General features: G+C 43.4%; 1 protein-coding gene across 1 annotated transcript in view; it reads left to right on the top strand.

The window, feature by feature from the left end:
* LOC147733565 (aminopeptidase N-like) overlaps positions 1–15,315 on the top strand; it is a 268,819-nt gene that overhangs the window by 108,049 nt on the left and 145,455 nt on the right. The window contains exons 10-11 of the mRNA XM_086958151.1: positions 7,316–7,491; positions 7,985–8,061. Coding sequence (XP_086814277.1) covers positions 7,316–7,491; positions 7,985–8,061 — 253 coding nt within the window. The remainder of the gene's footprint in view (positions 1–7,315; positions 7,492–7,984; positions 8,062–15,315) is intronic.

The raw sequence follows: 15,315 nt of genomic DNA, 5'->3' as shown, positions 1-15,315 counted from the left end.
TTGTATGGCCAATGCATGCACACTGTACCACTAATTAGCAGCATTACAGTGCCCAAAGTGATTGTACCAACAAAACAGTGTGCAAAATAAGGCCCAACATCTGGGGGGGACCATGCAGAATATGTGAATTTGCTACACTGTACCATATCTTAAAACATGCACTCTTTTTAATTGGAATTATGCAGATCTGCACCTGGAAACAGACTCCCCACATTTTCACCAACCCTGCCTGTGTTGCAAACAGATCTTTAAATCATTGTTGAAACATCAGAGAATCTGTAATCATATGGCAAAGTATCCCCTAATAGATTAGCAGTCAAGCCCCATAGAAAAAGAGAGCCAATTGCAACTTTGACCACCAGCTTTCTACCCTAAAGAAATATAACAGTTAGACTGTCAGTATACCTAATCTGTAAACTGTAGAAAGATATGGCTATAGGTATATCAATACTGTGCAACTCTGTAGCATATTACATTTGGTGTCTGTGACTTTAAAGTCAGAGAAGAAGAACTTTCCTTTGAAGACTTACTGCATCTGACACATTGTGTGGGGAGATAACTGAGATGCACAGCATTACAAAGCTGAAAATAGTGACCGAAATTCCAAAGTGATCTTTGAAAATATAAACAATATGCAAAAGTGCTCATATATAGTTCCTCAACTGTAGCTCTTCAGCCAAAATACAAGCAAATAGAATTGATGAAATACACCAAAGGAAATATAACACCACCCAGATTATGAGACAATTTTCAAAGAAACATTTGGCAATGGTATTTTTACTGAGGAAAATTTGTTTGTGCCCTGTAAAATGTAATGCATGTTGCACACATATTTTTTCCTTCCCTACATTTGTGACCCCAATCTAGTGTCAAACTGAAGTAACTTTGTACATGCTATTCTAAGGTTCTTTTGGAGTTACCTAGAAAGAAAAGCTAAACAACGATCATGGGTTAGTCTCTGTTCATGTGCCACAGTTTCGACATTCGTTCTAAATGAAAAAAATTGTATAATTATGAGGCTCATATAACTAGGTAGGATACATAGATCACCTTTTACCTTGTACTCAAACCCGCAATTGAAGAAAGAAGAGACAGAGTATAGGGAGATATAGAACATTATTGTTTTAATCAATTAAATCAGGCAACAGCATTGGGAGATGTTTCATCAGTGACAGCAGGGAATCTCTTCTGCAAAGACACTGTGATCCAGAATCTTTGTGGACAATGTGATAAAGACATGTGAAAAGCTTTAATGGCATATTCCCATGATGCCTCATTTAGGACTAAATGTAAACAAAATTGGACTGGTTTTCACTCCTACAATAGCGTTTCTTCATTCTCTTCCCATGTTAAAGGGAAGGAAAATGAACTGCCTTTGGCTGTCTCATTTCTGCCTTTCATTGCATTCCTGTAGATTTACAGCCTGATTCATGAAGCTAAATTGCGCTCGCAATAGCTGCGAAAATGCTATCGCAGGCGCAATTCCCATAATCGGAATTCACCACGAAAATTGTGAATTCGCAAACACAAAATTGCGAAATCGCTAAAAGATTCGCAGAGTCCCGGCAGTAGACCATTTGGGAATCGGAAATAGCGAGAAATCACGGATTCTGCGAAAATAATAGCGAAATCGCAAATTCCTCGCAATCCGGATTCATGACAAATCGCAATTAGCGAAAAAACCCAAAATCGCATTTTGCGAGGCGCAATTTAAGGACAACCCAAAGCAGGTGGTAACCATCAAACCCATAGTAAAAAAATAATTTGAAAAACCGTTGGCCTATCAGCAACTGGTGCTGGCCTGCCCAAACACACTTAAGGAGAAACAGCATCAGCATAAGGAGCGTCACAATGCCAGGAATGTACATTGTGGTCAGGCGGCGAAGGCTACAGCGAGCAGCACGGAGGAGACGCAGAGTCCAGGCCAGGATCTTCCGCCAGCGGGTCACCCTGCTGGGCCAATCCAGAGAGCAAATTTACGCAAAGTACCGCCTGAATGGGGCAATGATCATCAAGCTAATTCAGGACCTTGACCCCCTGATGCACCACCCAACAAGGCGGACCAATGCCGTGCCAACACAGGTCCAGGTATTGTATAGCCTGCACCTCCTGGCCTCCGGGAGCTTCCAGGGGATAGTTGCGGCTGCTAGGGGAATATCCCAGCCCACCATGTCCCGCTGCCTAGGGAGTTTCCTTGACGCAATGCTGACCCAGCTACACCACCACATCAAATTTCCAACAAGCCAACAGGAATTGGATGAGACCAAGCTTCAATTCTACAATGTTGCGCATTTCCCACACGTGATAGGATGCATTGACTGTACCCACATCAACATCTGCCCACCAGCTGCAATGGAGTACATGTACCGCAATCGCAAGTCCTACCACTACCTCAACATCCAGACTGTCTGCAATGCAAAGACAACATCACGGACATATTGGCACAGTACCCGGGGAGTACACATGACTCATTCATATTCCGGCACAGCGGCCTCCACACACGACTGGCCAGGGGAGACTTTGGGGAAGGACACCTACTTGGTAAGTACACTTTGCCCACAATGTCACAGTGCGAAGAAGTAGCTGCGCTGCACAGGCACTCACCCTCTGCTCCTCTCATTCAGGTGACAGTGGCTACGCCCTGCATGAATTCTTCCTCACCCCATACCTCAACCCTGCTACGCCACAGCAACGGCGTTACAACGTATCACACATACGCACAAGGAATTGCATTGAGATGACTTTTGGGCTACTGAAGAGCAGATTCTGCATACTTCACAAGACAGGTGGGGCCATGTACTACAGTCCTGATGTGTGCTGCCGCATTGTGGCTGTGTGTGCTATACTACACAACATTGCTACCAAGCGCCGGATACCTGTCGACATCTCTGGCAGTGAATCGGAAGGGGACGACCGGCCACCTGTACATGCGCGCCATGCACGCGGGGAGAACGCAGCTGAAAGCCACAGACGCCGCAACCACATCACAATGAACAGTTTCTAGTGCACCCTCTCCCCTCACCCAACAAATCACAATTGCATGCAAAATGTAATAATGACACAACGCCAATGTGTGATGCTAAATTAAATATTATTGTTTGAATCACAATAATGATTCCAGTTGCCATCCTTCCATTGCAAACAGTATTGCCCCATACTGCTGCATCCAATACACAGGGCAGGCTTATGTTCAGCCTGTGCCTGTACAAGTACATTTCAGTCAGGTGCGCCTCCGGCGCGAAGCACCCAAGCGCCTCTCCGGCTCCTCCTCAGCCACTGCACGTGACCCTGTAGTGGGCCTTGTGCTGCGTCTCAACGCCCCTATGTGTGAGGCAGAGTGGCTGCTCACACTTGATGTGCCCTCGCTGGCATCATCCCCCCGACAGTGGCAGGTAGAGCAGGATGAAGTGCCATCACGGCAGTGGTGAGGTGCTCTAGTACCCTGGCCACATCCTCGCAGCATTGAATGAGCTGCTGCTGCTGCGCCAGGGACCGGCGCGATAGCTGCGACGTGGCATTGCCAATCACATAGTTTGACCGGGTGTAAGCCATCAGCCGGGTCAGTAGCTGACGGTGGCGGCGGCGGGCCGTGTTGCTCTGTGAAATCATAGCAGCTGTGTTGGCCTCCATGGCTGCAGTCATGCGGGCCATCCCCTCCCCCACACCTGCCATGGCTTCCGTCATGCGGTCCATCCGGTCCCCCACACCTGCCACATTGCGGCTAATGTTATACAGCTACAACTGTATGGCCCGTTGCCGGCGTGCCTGCAGCTGGTGAATCCGGAGCATTCGACGTTCGACACTCATGCTCGGCAGCCGCTGTTCATTCCCCCTCCTGGTGCTGGGAGCATTGGTCTGCAGGCGAGCCCTGCCACGCCTCCACAGTGGGTGGCCGCTGTGTCACCGCTGTTGCGGGACCTGATGTGGATGCACCAGCTGCGGGTGGAGTCGAGCTAGGCATTGCTGGTGCGGCAGACGCTGGAGGCACAGTGGTAGTGGGCCGGGCTGCAGGGGTTGGTGCTGCGGCAGACGCTGGAGGCACAGAGGTAGTGTGCTGGGCTGCAGGTGTTGGTGCTGCGGCAGACGCTGGAGGCACAGTGGTAGTGGGCTGGGCTGCAGGTGTTGGTGCTGCGGCAGACGCTGGAGACACAGTGGTAGTGGTCCGGGCTGCAGGGGTTGGTGCTGCGGCAGACGCTGGAGGCTGTGTTAGTAACGGCACCTCCTCGTCATCCTGTGCTTGCTCATCTAAGAGCAGCCTCTCACTGTCGCTGCTGTCTGCGCCACCTGTGAGGGGAAGTGGACGTTCATTAGTTGCATGTATCTGTCACACGTGCAGTTGCTACATGCATGCTGGGTGACATTCCCTGACTGGCTATGGCATTGCGTACTTTTGAACCTGTCTGGCTGCATTGGGGTACTTGTACATTGTGGCCACACTACATGTCCCACAATGCTTTAGTGAAATACAAAAATTGGGGGGTGTGGGGTGCACTCCTTGTCTCGCCATTCTTAAACGATTTGTCCATGTTCCTCATTAGCGTGCAGGTCGGTATTGTGCCAAACCCAAAGGCACATGAAGATAAGGGATTAGAAGGAAGCAACTCAATGCTCCACCGGCCACACAATTGCTTGATGCCTCTTGGCAGTCAAGTTGTTCACCGTACTGTTATAATCCAATTGTTTCCATTATTAAACTATTTATCATGTATTTAATCTGAATACTTCAATCTGTTCCATTAGTTCACAGACGGGTAATTATGCCATTTTCTAGATTCCAATGTACATGCTGTGCCCATCCAGACCTCTTGCATAAACATGACAGATGCAGGGGGTTCATCCAAAAACAGCGTTTATTAAAACCAATGCATTTCGAGCATCAAGTGCTCTTCGTCAGGGTACGCTGAAATCAATACAGAAATACATTTCCATTAGTATCATATACTGTAGTTAATATTTTAATCATTATTCTGTAGTGATACCAGATACGTGCAAATTCATTTGTAGCGTAACTCTCTTTCAGCTAAGCTTCTGTTACAACACCCTCAGGGGCCATCTTACATTTCTCACTGATCCTCAAGTGTTTACACGAGCTGAGAAATGACCTCTTTTTTCTAAATGATCTGTGCTTCAACATTCATCACTGTTATCATGTGCCTCTCGAAAATTCCATCTTTTGCGTTTCTAATATCCCTTGCCATGTTAACATCCCACCTCTTCCCTGTCGTGGTTATAATAATCTGACATCACCGCGTCTTGCACTGACTTTCTAATCCCCGCGCATAGCACTGTCTCTTTAATCACCATGTTCCACTCTTTCAACTCTTTAACCCAACAGGCTGTTTAATCACTCACTTTCACCTAAACAGTTCCAAACCCGTGTTTAACGCACTCGCACTCGGTGCTTAAAACGAATCAATCCTCATACCTGTTGCATGCGCTCTCGGAATTTTCGAGAGGCACATGATAAAGAGAGTTACGCTACAAATGAATTTGCACGTATCTGGTATCACTACAGAATAATGATTAAAATATTAACGACAGTATATGATACTAATGGAAATGTATTTCTGTATTGATTTCAGCGTACCCTGACGAAGAGCACTTGATGCTCGAAATGCATTGGTTTTAATAAACGCTGTTTTTGGATGAACCCCCTGCATCTGTCATGTTTATGCAAGAGGTCTGGATGGGCACAGCATGTACATTGGAATCTAGAAAATGGCATAATTACCCGTCTGTGAACTAATGGAACAGATTGAAGTATTCAGATTAAATACATGATAAATAGTTTAATAATGCAAACAATTGGATTATAACAGTACGGTGAACAACTTGACTGCCAAGAGGCATCAAGCAATTGTGCGGCCGGTGGAGCATTGAGTTGCTTCCTTCTAATCCACAATGCTTTAGGGCATTACCTGATGTGCACCGATGGCATGACTTTAGAACATTATGGGAGGCTATAAGGTCATGGCCATTCATAGGGGACAGGGTCGCAGTCGCATGCCACTTACCTTGGCTCTCTTGGGTGGGGCGGGATGAGTCCAATCGGGTGACTCCAATGCACGCCTCAGCCTCCAGCGTGTCTTCAACGCGATCCTCCATGGGGGTGTTTGGAGGGACTGTAGGTCCTCCCCCTCCAGTGGCCAGGGACTCTCCCAGCCTCTCGGCGACCTTCTTCTTGGCACGACCTCGGAGGTCGTACCACCTTTTCTTCAGTTCATCAAGTGACCTGTCGGCCACACCCACAGAGTTCACTGCGGCCGCTATCCCGACCCAGATCCTGCGCTTCTCCTGCTCGGGCACCCTCCTCGACTCTCTCCCGAACAGTTTGGAGTGGTTCTCCACCACCCCTTCAATTAGGTGCTCCAACTCCTGCTCGGAGAACTTAAGTTTTCTCTTTCGCCCAGTGGTGTTGCTGGGCCCAGGTACTGCCTCCTCAGCCATTGCTGCCGTGGAGTTGGAAGTGGTAGTCCAAGGTGTCCTTGCAGGAGCTGTCTGTGTTGCTGCCTCGAGGTCTGCCTCACTGTGGTGAATGGGGGTGGAACTGGCTGCTTCCTGGTTGTGATGTCATCACTGTGCTCGAAATGCAACTTCCCGTTTTCCCGATCTCGCGATTTTGCGATCTCGCTTTTTGCGATCTCGCAATTAGCGATATCGCTATTTGCGATATCGCAAATCCGACACGGATGTTGCCGAAAATTGCGATTTTTGATAATCACAAACGGTTTTTGCGGCCGCGTGCGAATCGCTTATTTTTCTCGCTAAACATCCGTTCTGTGATTTCTCAATTGCGATTCGCAGTTAATCGCTATTCGAGAATCGCAGATTCCGGTTTTCATGAATCAGGCTGTTAGATCTTTCACATTAGAGGTCCTTTTTTCGGGCACTGCAGTAGATAGGCCTTGGTCTTTGTTGATGTTTGTTTCCACTAATGATGATGTCTAATGTGCTTAATTTCTGGGTGCAGAGATAATTATTTTTAATATTGACAAAATGCTCCAGATATATGTGTATGATGTCTCTTGTTTTTATATGCTGCTCATCCTTCCTTTATTTGTTGTGATGGACTTCAATTTGTTCGGAGGGCTGCATCGAGGAGTGGTATGATTACTTATGTGAAAACATATAATGAGTGTCATTGATTTAAAAAGGATTAGTTGTTGAGTAGGTATGTTAATATGGACCAGATATGGCTTAATTAGAATATTACTGTGATGTGGAAGAGTTGAAACAATGAAGTTGACCAGCAAGCAATCAAACCAAATATTACAACATAAAATCTCCAGTTATTTTTCCTAATATCAATATACAGGCTGTTGATAACCAGGAAGCAGTGAAGATACCCACAAGTATTAAAAACATCATGAATACATGGGTCCTCCAAATGGGGTTTCCTGTCGTTACTGTCAACACAACTACTGGAAGGATCACCCAAAATCATTTCCTGCTGGACCCCCAATCAATTGTGAACCGCCCATCCGATTTTAAGTAAATATAAATTATGAAAATATTTTTTCAACTTGAAAAATTGCCACAATGCTGATGGGCATGTGGTGCATTCAGATTCATAGTCCAGGCAAATTGCTAAAAAAAGTACCTACTTTTGTTTTTACTCTAGCGGTCAAAACAATAACACAGTTTAAAAGTAATATGCCTCATCGTCAGGTACCCATCTGGGTTCAATTGTGAATTTCATGAAAACACAAATAACAAATATGTGCAGCAAGAAAATGTGCATGCATTTGTTTCTAAGATTAACATTGTTGTACCCACAATGGGCCCTAAGTATCTTACTATTATGTGGTGAATGAGTGAGAACAAATGGCTATTGAACAGTTGAAATGGTAACTTCTTTGAAAGGTGAATTGATAACTAATACAAGGACATTAAGCAAACACGTTTTGCAGCACCCACCAATGAACGTATACGATATACAAGGATCATAACTTCCATTAATTAGCTCACAATCTTCTTTTTGCAGTTACACCTGGATTGTCCCTATCACATCAATGAAAAGTGGAAGTATGCAGTCTCCTTACTGGCTTCAAGGCACCACAGGTATTTGATGTTATTTTATGGGGGGCATGGGACAACTCAAGATGTTATATGAAGAATATCAGACTTCTGTCAAGACATGATCGTATCGATATCAAAACACAAGTTAGTGCCTCATTCCAAGAGTTGTATGAGTACTACCACTAACATAAATATGTATTTATTGATCCAGAATCAAGACAGATGCAAGGGTTGATATTTGTAATTAATATTTGTGCCATTTTGTAACAAATATGGGCTATTACGCCCATTTTATAGTGTTTTATGACACATGACTAAGCAAGGTTTGGTAATGTAATTGAGCTTGGTAGCTCTTGTTGGTGTTTGGCTCAAACACTGCAACAATGTAGGTGAGATATTTTATCGTAGTCTGAGCACTTTGTCACTATGACATAAAGGAGATGTACGAAAAGGTGCTCATGGAACTGTTTCAATCTGCATGCCATATCTTCACTTTCCAATTCAAGATCAAGGATCTAATGTTGTATGGTTCCCAACCTGTGGAAGGTCTTGCTTATCCCCTGTCTTGGTGCTGTCACACTCTAAACTTGCCCTCCCAGACCTATCTCCCCTAGTGTGTTGTGGATTGGTACAAGGTCTGCTTCAAACTGTATTTTATTGTCAGATATGGAAGGATACTAGTGATTTTCACAGTGCACTCCACTGACTACACACTCACAACACTCAGGTTTAAGGTGGCCAAATACTTTTACCATCTTGATTATGTCCTGAAATGTGGCTCTTTGGGCCTGTTTTCAGTCAGACAAACAGGAATTACTGAAAAAAGATAGAGTTGCCCCAGGAAAGCTTTAGCACATTGGTTATGGAATGTGTAGGAGCATTCTCCACCCACTAGCTTGTGCCAAGGCACCCTATCAGTTAATTTTCTAGACATGACGAAGAACAGAAGAAGACTGAAGCTGCTGTTTGTGACATGAGAGAAACCCTGAAGGACCAGACCAGCTCCTCCCTGTACCCAGGACAAAGAAATGGACCGCAAGGGTCAGTTGGTTGAACGCCTGGGTTGCTCCGGGAACAAAACTTACTACAAGATGCCTTTTTCCAGAAGTACCCATTTTACCAGTTGTAACTGTACTTGTAATGGGCTTTGCTGTTGGCCTCTTATTTGTACCTACAGATTCTGTAAGTGCCCTTCTCTGGGGTCCTAGGGCCTTAGAAGTGTACTCCTGTCGTGTGAGTTTCAAAACTTTGATAAACCTGTTCTAGAGCCTCAGTTGTACACAGCATGAAGACTTTGGATTGAATTTCATCTGTGTCCTTTGTGGATGTCTCTGTACCTCCCAAAAATTACTAGGTCTCTTTATGTGCTGAAACTTTGAAGGTTTTTCAGCAAAACTAAAAGGTTCCAGAGTGTTAGCTCGACCAACCTATTTCTAGTATTCGACCTTCGGTTCTATGCCAGCTACTACAGGTTTAGCTTTGAACCACACAGAGAGGATTTCCAACTCCCCAAAATGTCAAAGTTAGGACTTATTAACTATTATGAACTTGCAGTTCTAAACTTTTGTACAGGACCAATACACTTCTTGTATTTGTCAAGGGCTCCAACGAGATCAGCCACTATCTAGTATCTAGGCCCTGATCCACTGCAATCACTGACTATCATTGGAGCTTTGTGCTTTTTGGTGCTATTTCTTTTTAACAAAGTTTAACAAATCATATTTCCCATTCCCATGATTGGATTTTTCTCCCATTCCCGTGATTCGATTTTTGCTGGTTTAGTGTCATTTTGTTTATTAAAATGTACAATATTTTTCTAATTTAGTTTGGGATTTTTATTTGACTTTACTACATTTTAGATTTGTACAAATAGGATTATACATTGCCCTAAGTCAAGAGTGTAAGAGTGTGTGCTCTTGGGCTTGGGTACTAGGGGTTGAGAGCTCAGGCTAATTTAATAGACTTTGACAAGTGTTGTGATTATTTCTTGAGTTGAGCAATCGCCCTTCCCATACACCCCATATAATTATGAGTGTATATATATATATATATATATATATATATATATATATATATATATATATATATATATATATATATATATATATATATATATATATATATATATATATATATATATATTGAGCTGGGGGGCGCTCTAGGATAGGGAATAAGTATAATTTACTATCCAACACCTTCCCTAGGGTCCACGGGGACTGGAGTTAGAATAGTAAATTATACTTACCACTATCCAGCACCTCAAAGCGCTATGCGTTGTAATGGTATGCGTTGTAATGGTCGCGTTGTAACGGTAGGTAGTTGTAATAGTATGCGTTGTAACATGGTACATCCATATATATATATATATATATATATATATATATATATATATATATATATATATATATATATATATATATATATATATATATATATATGTGTGTGAGTATATATATATATATGCGTATATGTGTATATATATATGTGTGTGTGTATATATATATAAGGTTGACTTATTCCATGAACTCATGGTGGAGGAAATAATGAAGATCTCGGATAAATCCATGAAACACGGACAAGGTGGAAAACAAAATCTTTCTTTGGAAGAGCAGAGAGCGATGATGGACCTAAGAAAAGATACTTCTATAATCATAAAATCCTCTGATAAAGGGGGCAACCTCGTTATTCAAAATGTTGCAGATTATATTGAAGAAGCAAACCGGCAACTCCTTATCCGGGATCACTATGAAAAACTGAGCACGAATCCATTAGAAAAATGGACAAATGAATATCACTCAAAGTTGCTAACCTGGAAAGATAGGGGTCTCCTTGACTTCGATGAATACAACTATTTGAAAACGAACAACCCGATTATGGCCACCATATATTTTCTACCAAAAATCCACGAGTCACTAGATAAGCCACCAGGGAGACCTATTGTGAGCTCGATAGGGTCTCTACTAGAATCCACGTCGAGATTCATTGATAACTTTTTGATGCACTATGTGACCAATCTGCCATCTTTTCTAAGGGACACAATGGATTTTTTGCAGAGAATATCTACCTGTGAATGGAAACCAACCTACCAAATGGCAACAATCGATGTCACATCACTTTATACCTCAATACGCCATGAGGATGGCATTGAGGCTGTGAAAGAGATCCTCAAGACACGGTCTGTGAATTATCTGGAACATTCAATAATGCTATTGGATATGCTACAATATTGTTTAACACACAATGCGTTCTTATTCCTGGGAGATATATATCTCCAGAAGCAGGGTACAGCAATGGGGACATCTTTTGCGCCACATATGCAAACATCGTGATGGGGGCCTGGGAAACTGAGGTGATCAGGAAAGATCAAGAAAATCCGGAGGGACCGAAAATCAAACTATGGTGTCGTTTCATTGACGACTTATTCGTCATTTGGGACGGAGATGAGGAATCGTTGACAAAATTCACTGAAACCCTGAATAATAACCGATTTACTCTTAAATTTACATCAACCATAAGTTCCCAATCTTTGATATTTCTGGACGTGGAAGTATTTACCATGAACAACAAACTTTGCTCAAAAATCCGCAGGAAGCCAACAGCATGCAATAGCATTCTACATGCTAACAGTGGACATCCGACCAGATTAAAATGGAGCATCCCCTACGGACAGATGTTAAGGGCAAAAAGGAATTGCTCTGAAGTAGATGATCTGGATAAAGAAATAGAGATCATGAGCCTCAGATTCCTCGAAAGAGGATACCCAAATGAAGTGATTACCACTGCCAAAAATCGGATGCATCTTAGGAAGAGAGAAGAACTGCTAATACCTAAGGACAAGAAACTGAGAAGAGATCAAGATCATGACACAGATTCGAGCAGTGCAACAACTAGAATCATTGTGGAGTATGACAATCAAAGCACACAAATGAAGAAAGCCTACAAAAAACATTGGCCAATTCTTCGTCTGGACAAAACCTTGAATGAAAGCCTGACAGCCAACCTGAGCATGACATACAGAAAGACTTCCTCCTTAAGAGACATATTGACACAAAGTCATTTGGGACCACGCAAGGAGAGAAAACAGAAATGGCTGACAACACCTGGCTTCTGGAAATGTCCCAAATGCAAAGCCTGTGAACATGGGGAGAACATCAAGCATTATGTACTTCAGAATGGTAGAAAAGAAACCATTTATGACCACATCACATGTGAATCTAAATGTGTAGTTTATCGACCCAAATGTCCATGTGACAAGTACTAAATTGGGAGCACCATAAACAAATTAAAGTTAAGGATATTACAACACCTAAGGGCGATTAAGAACAAGGACCCGTGCTACCCAATGGCCTCCCACTTCACTCAGTACCACCAAAGTGACGCCTCCCTCTTGAAATATTCGGGAATTAAACTGTGCAAACTCCCGGAACGAGGTGGAGACCAACTACAACTTTTAAGACGTCTAGAATCCCGAATGATACTGAGTATGGGAACTGAGGCACCGTTTGGCCATAACTTGGATGCCGAACTACATGTACATTTGTGATTGGATCTGATAAAACAATAATGATGCTGTCATTTGAATGTGTAGATTTCCAAGGGGATTATGTCTTCACCTAATTGAAGCTGGAATGTGTACATGCTGTGAATTACATAGAATTAGAACCGGTTCATCTTGAAGATCCTAAGTAGACCTATATAAAATATATATATATATATGTATATATATATATATATATATATATATATATATATATATATATATATATATATATATATATATGTGTGATTATTTTTTGTCTCTTCTTGAGCATTTTTGAGCTAATAATGAATATGTTTTTTCTCAGCAGGCGGGAGCATTTTTAATGCTCCTGCCCGCTGGGAGTGAACTTAGTGCTCGCTCTCGCATGGCAGGAGCTTTGAGATTGCTCCTGCAATGTGAAAGCAAACACAGGTTTCCCTTCCCACTTCAGGGTGGGCACCCGGAACATAGCTGAACTGGCACAAGGGGGTTGGGCCCAAAGGCCCTTTAATGGCTCTAGGAGGGGGCCTGCTTGGCCTCAGGGTTGGGGGTCTCCAGGGCCGAATGCAGCCCAGAGAGGAGGGCCATGCAGCCCCACTCCCACCTTATTGATACACCCGGGCCCCAGGACCGAAATCATCCTGGGAGAGGGGTCGCGTGCCCCCCTAGTATTTTATGAGGCTTGGTCCAGGGAATGAGGTACCCAGGGCCAAAATCTGCTCTGAGAGGAGGGTAACATGCCCCCTTAACTCTTACAACGGTGCACTTGTGTGTCGCAACCCCTTGAGCTGAAAGAGGCCTCAGGAGGGGGACCACGTGTGCCACCTCTCTCAATATCTAACTATTTTCCCCTCCCCCGTACCTGTTCTACACAGGGGACTTTAGAAAAAACAAGCACTGATGACCATGCAAATGTGCTCCAAAATTTAAAATGAAAACGTTTATGGCCCAGTGGAACCCCACCACCAGGCCTAGGGGGTCAGGGTATGCCTGCCCTGCCCCTTTTTGTTGTTTATCACATTTTTGGGAGTCCAGAGTCCCAAGATGGCTGCCAATGCTTCCCGGTTGAAGTGGTGGCAGCCAATCAGATCTCACCAGCAGATCTGTTGGATCCGCAGAGGATTTGCCCCCTTTTGAATTCTATAAATCTCTTTTCTTTAATAAATCAAAAATGACTGAATGGTTTTACATCAAATTACAAAGAGGGCTCCTTCTGGACAAAGAGCTAGCTTTCTGACAAATTTAGTGTAAATCCATTCAACGGTTTAGGCTGTAGTCATGTTCAAAAGTCCCTGTTAGACCAATCATCATTAGGGTGGGTCTTCTCCCAAACTTTTAGCCTGCTTACCTCTTCTTTTTGTTCTATCATTTTGTTAGCCATAAGACTATGAGCACTTTACCACTGCTGACCAGTGGCATAACAAAGGTCGCTGCTGCCCCCGCAGGGCTGGAGTGCCCCGAGCTCTAGGGGCCTCCTCAGTACCCTGGCCTGAGAGCTCCTGAGTGAGTCCAGAGAGGGGCCTCTCTATCTCCATTGCAGGGGACCCCCTCAAATTATGTTAAGCCACTGCTTCTGACCAGTGCTAAAGTGTATCAGCTTCTCCGCTAAACGTAGTAACATTGATGTATACACGATTGGCATATTTAGTTTACTTATAAGCCCTTTGTAAAGTGGTATACCATATACCTAGGGCCTGTAGCCTAAATGCTACTAGTGGGCTTGTAGCACTGATTGTGCCACCCACACAAGTAAACTTTCAAACCTGTTTCAGGCCTGCCATTGCAGGGTCTGTGTGTGCAGTTAACTGCCACTTGTTAAGCTTTAATCTCCCCTTTTATTACACATAAGTCACCCCTAATGTAGGCTCTAGGTACCCCATAGGGCAGGGTGTTCTGTAAGTAAAAGAAAGGACATGTACTGTTAAGTTTTTGCTTGTCCTAACCTCAACTCAAGAGCAGTCCTCGCAAGACTCCCCACTGATTTTATCACTTTCCTGCTCGAAATTGCCCTCACTAGAAATTACTTTCTGTTTGAGGGTAAATACTATAGACAACAGAAAGGAACTTACATGGGTTTAGTTTTCATCCCAGATTTTGCCATCATTTTCGTAAATGAAATTAAGGAAAAGTACATCCTCAATGCCCTCAAACCTTTTCTCCCAAAAATAGGTACTTGGAAATTATACATAGCTGATGTCATTATGATTTGGTCTGACAATGAAGAATGAAGAAGAATTAGCACTCTTCTGCAAATGACTTAACTTTTGCCAACCTGACCTTAGATCCTTCCAACACCAGTATTGACTACTTAGATGTCACATTCAAGTCAGCGTACAATCTACTTTACACCGTGCTGTGCAATAAACCCGACTGAGAGGGACACATTAATTCAATACTCCAGCACACACTAGCGGGCTCTCAAAGATAGCCTCCCTTTTGGACAATTCCTTTGCATACATCACAACTGTTAGCTGAAGGATGTTTTTTTCAGAGTGTCTAAGACATTTTATAATACACTCATCAAAAAAAGCTACTCAAGATGGCAAATAAAACGCTCCCTCAAACGTGCTAGGTACACACATAGAACACTATAAAACTACAGACAGAACAACACTCAACAGAATCACGTATCACTATCTTCTGTCCTATCACCAACAAATTGACTAAAAGTTTCAAAAAACATTGGAACGTCCTCTCTGAGACCAATCTGGTTCTAGATTCACCACTGTTTGCATTTGAAAGAGTAAGCAACATGAAGGACCATTAGTGAGGGCTCA

Source organism: Lissotriton vulgaris, chromosome 2_1 (assembly GCF_964263255.1).
Source record: "Lissotriton vulgaris chromosome 2_1, aLisVul1.2, whole genome shotgun sequence".
Classification (NCBI taxonomy): Eukaryota; Metazoa; Chordata; class Amphibia; order Caudata; family Salamandridae; genus Lissotriton; species Lissotriton vulgaris.
The sequence above is the reverse complement of the archived record's forward strand: the minus strand, read 5'-3'. Positions and strand labels throughout refer to the sequence as shown.